Source organism: Solanum stenotomum, chromosome 8 (genome assembly GCF_019186545.1).
Source record: "Solanum stenotomum isolate F172 chromosome 8, ASM1918654v1, whole genome shotgun sequence".
Lineage (NCBI taxonomy): Eukaryota > Viridiplantae > Streptophyta > Magnoliopsida > Solanales > Solanaceae > Solanum > Solanum stenotomum.
In genome coordinates this window covers 2,924,353-2,934,284 of record NC_064289.1, presented here as the reverse complement: position 1 = coordinate 2,934,284, position 9,932 = coordinate 2,924,353, and the positions used below count along the sequence as shown (strand labels likewise).

Below are 9,932 nucleotides of genomic sequence, written 5' to 3'. Positions count from 1 at the left end.
GAGAAAGAGTATATAATGGGTTCGGGTTAGGCGTTTTGTGTGCGTGTTACGTTTCTAGAATGTTCTTTTTTCTAAATCTGACCAATCAAGGGAAATATTTGAACGTGTTTAATGGGTATTGGAATCTTCTGGAGACGTGCTATTACGTAGCCGTGTTTGACCTATCCACACAACATTTTTGTGGACCTTGTTGCAAATCGTAGCAACTTGAAGAAAAAATTGATAATACTAGTTATATTTTGTTAATTACATATTTTACAAATAATTGTCTAAGATTTAATATTAAAATAAATATGGATTTTCTAGCAAATATTTCTTCTGTCCAAAAGTAAGTGTTACTTTAGAAAAAAATACGTTCATTCAGAAATTAATAAATATAACGTATACTCCTCCGTTCAATAATATTTGTCCACTATACTAAAAATAAATGTTCAACAATTTATTATATTCAAAGGGTGATATAATAAAATTACCCTTTTATTTATATTTTTATTAAGAAGTGTGTCAAGTCAATAGTAGACAACTATTATTGAACAAAGGGAGTAGTTATTAACCATCCATATTTAATAAGTATTTCTTGAAAATTGAACACTATTAATAAGATAGAATATAAGACTATAGTTGAAAGAACATAGAAATTTTTATCCTGAATACCTAAGGTGAAACTTACTTTGGAACAAACATGAGAACTGAGATTAAGAAACTATTTCTAAAAGTAACAGTAACACTTCCTATCAAAAGTAGTGGCGGAGTTAGAAATTTCAAAAATTGACCTTGCTTTTTTTAAAAAGTGAAAAAAATTAGTTAAAATTAAACTGCATTGCTAAGGTGAGCCTGCCAGTGAGATTCGAACATGCAAACGCTTAAAGTTTGTGAGTCTTGGCTCTTTCAAGAGCTTGAAGTGAGTTCAAAATATGTTATTTAATTACTTTATAATATATTATTTTACTTATATATGATATAATTGTCACGACTCGAGCCTACACCCTGGACGTGGCCGGCACTCGAAGACCATTGCTAGTCCCCAAGCGAACCCTCATCCTGGCTGACTACAAGCGGAAAACTGATTCAAGCATACAAAGCTTAAAAACTGAAATAAAAGTTCATAAAACTTAAATACAAACTTTAAGTCCAAAGAAAACTCTGTATAATAAAATATATACAACTCGCCATAAAAAGGCAACTTTAGTCTTTAAAACATTTAATAAAATAAATGATACAGACTTCTCANTTATATTCAAAGGGTGATATAGTAAAATTACCCTTTTATTTATAGTTTTATTAAGAGGTGTGTCAAGTTAATAATGAACAACTATTGTTGGACAGAGGAAGTAGTTTACTAAACCATCCATATCTAATAAATATTTCTTGAAAATTGAACACTATCAATAAGATGGAGTATAAGACTATAGTTGAAAGAACATAGAAATTTTTATCCTGAATACCTAAGGTGACACTTACTTTGGAACAAACATGAGAACTGAGATTAAGAAACTGTTTTCAAAAGTAACAATAACACTTCCTATCAAAAGTAGTGGTGGAGTCAAAAATTTCAAAAATTAACCTTGCTCTTTTTAAAAAGTGAAAAAAATTAATTAAAATTAAATTGCATTGCTAAGGTGAGCCTACTAGTGAGATTCAAGCACGCAAACACTTTAAGTTTGCGAGTCTTGGCTCTTTCAAGAGCTTGAAACTACATGAACACAACACATTGTTATGTCAAGTGAGTTCAGAATATGTTATTTAACCACTTTATAATATATCATTTTACTTGTATATATGAAATAATCTTCTGACGAAGGATGTCCATAACAAAAGTGTAGCTCCGTCCCTGATCAAAAGACTATTTCACTATCGGTCGGAGCTCAAGTGAAGATGATGAAAGACTTACCCCATTCACAATTTTTGGTGGTCGGTATTAGGGGTGTACAAAATCGAATCGAAAATCGAACCAAACCGCAAATTGAGTCAAACCGGAAAATAAATTCGACTAGTGATTTTGTTTGACTTGGTTTGGTATTGAAAAAAAAACCCCGACTATATTTGGGTTGATTTGGTTTTAACTAAAAAAAACCAACCCGAGACCAAACCAACCCGACATTATATATGTAATTTTTAAATTTTATTTTATACATAAAAATATTTACTTTGATATAATTTTAAAATATTTCTTATACTATTTCATAGTTTTTATCTTTTAATATATTATTTCAAGTTAAAAACATAAAATTCGAAATAGTCCAATATAGATTATAGTTCATAGATGTTGATAATTATAATAAAACTTAAATCAAAACCAAATTAATACTAATGCAAAAAGAAAAACAATTCAACACTAAAAATGACAATAATATTGAATATTTGTTCTTTAGTTTTACATTGGTTTAGACAATTAAAATACATAATCTAATTTTAATTTTCCTTAAATATTTAGTAATGTAACTAATACTTATTAAACTTATTTTAGCATGATTTAGTTTTATAAATTATGATCATTTTCATTATGACTTTGTAATATTTATTTTATATGATGATTTCATTATTATTTTTTATTGAATATTTTAGTGTCATCGGTACTCATCTCATATTTTGTGTTATTTTTTTTAAGAAACACCTTAGATAATTATATTTTGGTTGGACTAAATAAATATTTGAAGCACAAGTTAATTATATGTTTGTATGCAAACTTTACTGAAAAAATTCAAAAATCTGAAAAAATCTGAGGTTTATTAGTTTGGTTTGATTTATAAATTTAAAAATTTGATACAATAGTTTGGTTTACCAACCCGAGGTTGAAAAACCCGAAAAAATCCAAATTTTATTAGTTTGGTTTATAAATTTAAATTTTTTAAACAAATAGTTTGGTTTGATATTTGAAAAACTCGAACCAACCCGATCATGTACACTCCTAATCAGTATGACTTGATTACACAGCTTAGACTTTCTTTAACAATTCAAACCATTAGGCTGGGCCTTAAAGAGAGAATCATCACTGTAACCGAAGTCCAGTTAGATTCATAACCCGCACACCTTCGCTAGAACTATTTGTTTGCATTTAGGCCCATACTTACCACTTTGGAGTCTTAAAGCCCAAATTCAATTTTCATAGAGTTCTTAACGTGATTTGAATTGATAAAGGTTCAAATTACTCTATTTTTTTGTGTGTGAATTGGTTAGTGTAGTACTACATGATTTAAATATCTTTTTCATGTAACGTTATAACGATTATATCTTCACACTGAATAGATTAATCTGTTTTTCTCGCATTAACGGATAAATTAAAATATGACCCCGCTAAAATGAGATGGCATGTGGTGCAAGATGCTTTTTTTACCCAACACAAAATTGCGTAAGTATCTAAGACGGAATATTTTTAGGATTTAAAAACCTGCCATTAATTACAAAACGTTAGGTCTTGAGCCTTTACATTTAGGGGAAAAAAGAAACAAAAGATAATGTAGCTAGTCATGTAGTGTAGAAAAAGTGAAAGGTGGATGAGGGGAAACAGAATAGCAAAAAGATAAAACATATCACGCTTATCCATGCCCGGAGGTGGGCCGCATGAAAAGAACAATTTCATGCCTATGTATTACATTTACACACATTACACTTTACTTTGTTGCTTCCACTCCAATGTATGTACTACTAAATCCTCAGCACAAACTATGTTAAAGCATCCAGCAAGTTAAGATTTAAAGTTTATGAATTTAAAATTTTATATTTTTTTAAGTTATTGAATTTTGAAATAATAATTTAATTACATATGCTTAATAAATTTCTTAAAATATAAGATTTGAAATCAAAGTTACTAAATTTAACCGAACCCATAAGCTACCTTCTAGCTTCTCCAATTTGTCGTTTCCTGCTGCTAACTTCATAATAATACCTAGAGAAGAAACATGTTTAATTTTCTTCTTTGTTGGGGTGTTCCCATTTGAGGATGGAACATGAGGCATTATGCCATTGGCGCAGTTTAGCAAAAAAAAAACTAGCGTAGTTTATTACTTCCCCATCCCAATTTATATAACAATATTGAGTATATACCCAAAATCTTAATTAAGAAGGAAGAAATAAATAAAAAAAAATTGAAATGTGTTATCTTAAAAAAGTTATTCATTTGTATGACGATAAATTATCAAACGATAAAATAAAACTATAGAATTAAATTGTTTCTAAATAAGAATTATGTCGTCATTTTTTTAGATAGACTAGAATTTTATTTTTTTTAAATACAGAGCATTTATAGATGTACATACAAAAAATTACATAAATTTCATTATGGAAAAATTCTTTTGGCCAGAAAATTTGGCCAGAATGGTATTTTACCTATGTTATTTTTAGGGAAAAGAGTTTGAAAAATATTTCAATTTTGGCCGACATTGTTGTTACGATACCAAACTTTATGGTGGACCTTTTACCCCATGCACTATTTAATAGTGTATTTTAAAGGTATATATGTGCTCACTGGATACATTACTATTTATAATGATGCAATATTTATGATGTCCACGTGGACACATATATACCTTTTGAAATACACTATTAATTAGTGCAGGGGGTAAAAGGTTCTTTCCAAAGTTCGGTATTGTTACAGTAATTTCGGTCAAAATTCGGATATATTTCAGACCTTTTTCTCTTATTTTTATCTTTTTGAACATTTTTACCTTTTTAACTTTAATACCTTTTAATTAAAAAATGAAAAAATGATCAATTTATTTTAAAATAACAAAAGATATTATAAATTTTTTAAATTTCTGACCAAATTTTCTGGCTATTTAGCATTACCCTATCAAATTCAAAATTTTGAATCAGATTCTACGTGGAAATAAGAAAGATGCAGATGGGGTAAACTAAAGCGTTGCTTTTTTGTGATAAATATATAGTATCAGCTTTATATTATTTTTTTTACCTAAGGGGTTAACAGACTCAGTGGGACCATATCGCTTTATTCAAAACCCTCGTAGCTCGAGATGTAGCATTGGCCATTGCAAAAGTAAAAAAAAAATTCCTCCCTCTAGACTTCCCCTTTATCTTTTTAGACCACCAACTCTCGAGTTGATATTTTACTACTAATTTACTCACACCGTCTATTTCTATTTGTCCATTATATTAAAAATAAATATTTATTTTTACTCAGAAACACTAGAAAATATGAAATTATATATGGAACTAATTTGTTTGTAATCTTCAGCAAATAAGCTCCAAGCTAATTGAATTTTCTTGCAATCGATCACTAAATCGTAGCTAAATGAGATTAGTATGAATTTTTTTGTTGTTTAGCTATGAAATTTTGTCCCACTAGTTCCTTGTGTTTCTTATAGTGTGGTACTTATTCACCTTAGGAAATCAAGACATAATTTATCACTTAGTTCTTAACTTATTATCTTTGTTATTAATTATAGTCATTTTTAACCAACATGGGTTGTGGTGTAGTGGTGGGAGTGTTTCACCCTTAACTAGAAGTCTCGGGTTCGAGCCCGGGATATGGAGAAAATCAATTTGATACTGAACAAGTAAAAATGAACGAATGAAGTAGTATGCTCTTTTTCCTGTTCATGTAATTAAAAAGATGAAGTTAACGACAAAGAATAAAGAGGTTTGACCTAGGTATAGCTAGAGTAGAGTTAATTTAGCTGCATGAATGAATGAACGTGGGGATGATATCATGTCAATGATGAAGTAGTATTAATTCTCTTAACTTCTTCTTCTTCTTTCTCTTTTAACGGAAAAATGATGATGACACTCAGATTATTATGAGAGAATCCTCACTTTTCCTTCTTTTGAGTTATCTGTGATTGGATTTTTCTTGTGTTTTGGGTACAAACATGTGGTAGTAGTAAAACATTTGCATGGTTTTTAGTGGAAACTTTGGCGTTTTCTTTCTTTGACTAATGCCTTTTTTCATCTTTCTTTTTAATTTTTTCTTCCTTCTTTTGTTTGTTGCTAAATCTTGTCAAGCACCACTTATCCCACTCACAACCGACAAGGAATCTCACTTCTCTCTATTTTCCTATTCTTATCATATATATAAAAATATAATCATTTGTAACAATCAAATGAAAAAATATGACCATGCAGAAATTTTAGAATTTAATCCAATAACATATAGTATACAAAAGTAGCACCCTAGCTAAGAGAATATCACCATCTATAGCTACTAGCATGGAAAATCAAACTGTTCATACTAAATTGATGACCATGTAAAATGACTATGGTTATATAATAAAAAAATCAAAAAAGGACTATGGTTATATGGAAGATCATATCATGTTGCAGTGAAACTCACAATAACTTAATCTTGATCAAATTCTTCAACTATGCAAGTATTCAACACGCACCTGTCGAATCTTTTTTGAAGAGTCTAATGGCCAACAAAGCAAATCAATGATGAAAGATTACTTGACCATTAGTAACATTAGTACATTTCAGATAATTAATGAAGATTGAAATTGATGAATTTTAACACTTCATCAAATAAGAAAAATAAATATAGTAGTATACTTTTTACTCAAGGGATACAACTTCATAGATAGTGAACATACTGAGAATTAACACTGAATTCAACAAAGAAACACTAATTTCTCAAGTCACTCAACTAATTAAATAGTTTTATATCTCAGAAAGTTATCCTTCTTGCTTTGAACTTTTTTCAACCAAAACAATTGGCTTTCTGAAATACTCCTAATAATTATCAGTTGAGTAACCACGCTCTAAGAGATCAACTCTAGATATGATAATTGAAAAGGGTTGTGATCACTTGAGATGGTAAAATGAGTTAAATTATCAGAAATTAAACAACATTAACATATATATAACATATATTTCATGGAAACAGATTAATTATAATGTCAGAACCCAAATTAAAACTCACAATACAACTTCACACACCTAAGTTATAAAGAAAAAAAACATCCAGTAAAATTACAAGTGGTGATAATGACCAAGGAATAACAAAGACTTAAATATGCCCCCAGTATACTATATATCTAATTTAGAACAACACATACAACATTTTAATCGTTGAGAGTCAAGTACACAAATTGACTTACATGATTGAAATCAAAGTAGATGGCTTGCTGAAGAAGATGAGTTTAATCCAGAAAACCCTGTCCATGCGTTTCCACCCCAATATTGATTACTATTATTTTCCATTGTTCCCAAAAACTGTTTGGTCGAATTTAACCCTTGGTCATCATGAGCATTAATATTATTATTATTGTTAACAGATGATGATTCATGAACTCCTTGATCAGTACCGTGTTGAAAAGGGTACAAATTTGTGTTTGCTGCCAAAGATGGTAATCTCCACTGATGATCAGATCCTCCTCCTGAGGGTACAGGTAAATTATTTGTATTACTCCCTATTTGAAATCCCATTTCATGATGATGACCGGTTCCATTCCCATGGTGTGTTGAAACCAAAGGAGGAGGTTGAAATCCGCCATAGTGATGATTAAGGTTTTGGAAAGCAGCCATGAGAGGAGTTAACTGCGGTGGTTGCTCATGAGGGAAGTGATGGCGACCATTCATTATTTCCGTGCTGCAGCTTGAAGGACTTGCACTTGTTGAAGTACCGGAAGCAATAGTATTAGTATTGACATTACTGCCAGCTGTCTTTGAGCTGTTGTTGTTACTACTTTTGCTTCTCTTGTTCCTCCGGCATCCTCCTCCTACCGGCACGCTTCTCAAGGCGCCCCCTCTAGTCCAGTACCGGCGACAGGTCTTGCAGAAGTGTCTTGGTTGGGAAAGGTTGTAGTTGTTGAAGTAGCAGAACTTTGTGTTTGTTGAATCACACCTTGGACACTTTAATCCAGCTTCCGGTAGTGGAATCTTAGCTAACCGGGCTCGATCCACCATAGAACCTGGTCTGATTGAGCCCGGACTAGCCCCCACCTGCATAGGTGGGGGCTGTAGAGTTGGATTCTCCAGCCCAGTATTTCCTTGTTGATGGCCGTCTGGCTGTTGTAACTAAAATAAAACATCGTCAAAAAGAAGCAAAGTTAGGGAATTTCACTCTATGTTTTTAACTACTCATAATCTAATGGCAATAATACCTAGCTAGTATATTCAAGAACAAGACTATATAGTACTAGAGAATATGAATATTACTTGTTCTCTTTTTGGTTGAGGATTAAAGATTTAAATCCATACCTGATGCAAATTGGGATGATCTAGATACACAGGAAAAGATGAGAAAACCATGATTTTCTTTCTTTGATCTCTTCGATCTTTATCTCTTTTATATAAAAAGGTTGATAAGTTTTTTTGGAAATATGTGGTGGGAGAGAATCAGACTAAAGAGAATACCATAGCCCCAATAAAAAGAAAGGAAAGGAAAGGAAAAGAGAAAGAAGATGAAGGAAAAACATAAAAGGGGGAAGTAGCTATAGCATATTATAGAGAGATCATTTAATTAATTTTTTTTTTCTTCTAACATTCTCTTTTTGTTTTTTGCTATACTATATTTTTAGGGATTAGTAATTTTGAGTGGAGGGAAGTTCCTTCGCATCTAAGCTTTCTTTGTTGATATATACATAATAGTATTTATTAGTGGGTGATAAAAAGGAAAGTGTAGTGACTCTCTATTATATATCAGCTATAGTACGTAGCTTTATTTTATGGTGGGATCCTCTCTTACGTATTTCAAATTCTAAATGGGACAGTCAAATGGATCATTGCACAACCACATAATGATCTATAGTGATATTCTTTGGACCCTTTGTGTTTTTTCTTCTTTTGGGGGATTTCGTTAAGGATATATAGATAATATTGTTAGTTAAGAAATGTAGTAAAATGATGTGTTGTATAAGTTCTAACTTTTACCTATAAGATAGAATTTATGATTAATTAAGCAGGTTCATTGTCTTGAAATATCTTGAGCTTATGCGGAGTGAGTCTAAAAAATCAAGAACACACCTTTTAAAGCCATTTGTGAACTTAACCTAGGAAATGTTACTACTTTTTATGGTACCTTGGGGTAATTAGCCAAACAGTTAGGCTTCTTCTCCTCTTTTTCTGCTTTTTTGCACTTGTCTGTTTATATCTTCTAAAAAGCTTATGGGTACCTTTCTTTAATCGACCCACATGCAATTTGATGTCACACTTAAAAGTAATCAACTCATGTGGAGATACATTCTAAACTCAAACATCTAAACAGTAAATCTTAATTGATTAGGAGTTTAACTTCTACATTATTCTTAAAGACATTTAGAAGTAATCAATCTTTAAAAAGTGAAATTGTTAGAAGTTATATATATGAGTGTTAGCTTTTTTTTTTTACGTCATCAATCACATTTACCTGTTGTAGCAGGTATTCTATCTTATTTTCAAAATACAAATTTAACATTTTAAGAAATTGACATACCTTGTAACCTGATAGTGGTAGGAATTTCCTACACTTGACACAGTGTGTATGCTTGAATTCCGTTGATATAATTAAATTAAATAAATTTATCTTCTACAAACATATAAATATCAAGTAAATATTCTTTCCAAATTGATAAAAAAATAATAATAACTAAAGTCATTTTAATTCTAAGGTTAGTACCAAATGAGCATTTGTGGAGCTCAAACATCTCAGAAGGTCTAGGGTTCCAGGTAGCTTATGGTGAAGAGAAAGATATTACTTTAATCAAATAATTAAAGAGAAGTCATTGTTAATATGCCAACATAACTGCGAAAAATCCGGTTAATGCCATTGTTAATTAATAATCTTTCATGAGTTTACTAATTAATTAAGCGCATATCGCTGAGTTCTGTAATTAAGGAAATCTATTTGTCTATGAAACTATTCCAAAATTCAATTAATTAATACTCGCTTTTTTTTACAAGGTAAGGCGGTACGGGTAAGGTTTGTGTACACACCATATTTATGGCTATTGTTGTAATTTGGCTGAAAATACAATTTAAAAAGACTTTGGAATCTTGTGATG

At 30.6% G+C, this 9,932-nt stretch overlaps 1 protein-coding gene across 1 annotated transcript; it reads right to left on the bottom strand.

Moving 5' to 3' along the window:
• Window positions 1-6,805: 6,805 nt before the first annotated feature.
• LOC125875103 (dof zinc finger protein DOF3.6-like) lies at window positions 6,806-8,402 on the bottom strand. The gene is made up of 2 exons (XM_049556183.1): window positions 8,152-8,402; window positions 6,806-7,968 (listed from the first exon to the last, which is right to left on the bottom strand). Exons 1-2 carry the CDS (start codon window positions 8,200-8,202, stop codon window positions 7,060-7,062), a joined length of 960 nt encoding a protein of 319 aa, XP_049412140.1. The 5' UTR covers window positions 8,203-8,402; the 3' UTR covers window positions 6,806-7,059.
• Window positions 8,403-9,932: the final 1,530 nt, after the last annotated feature.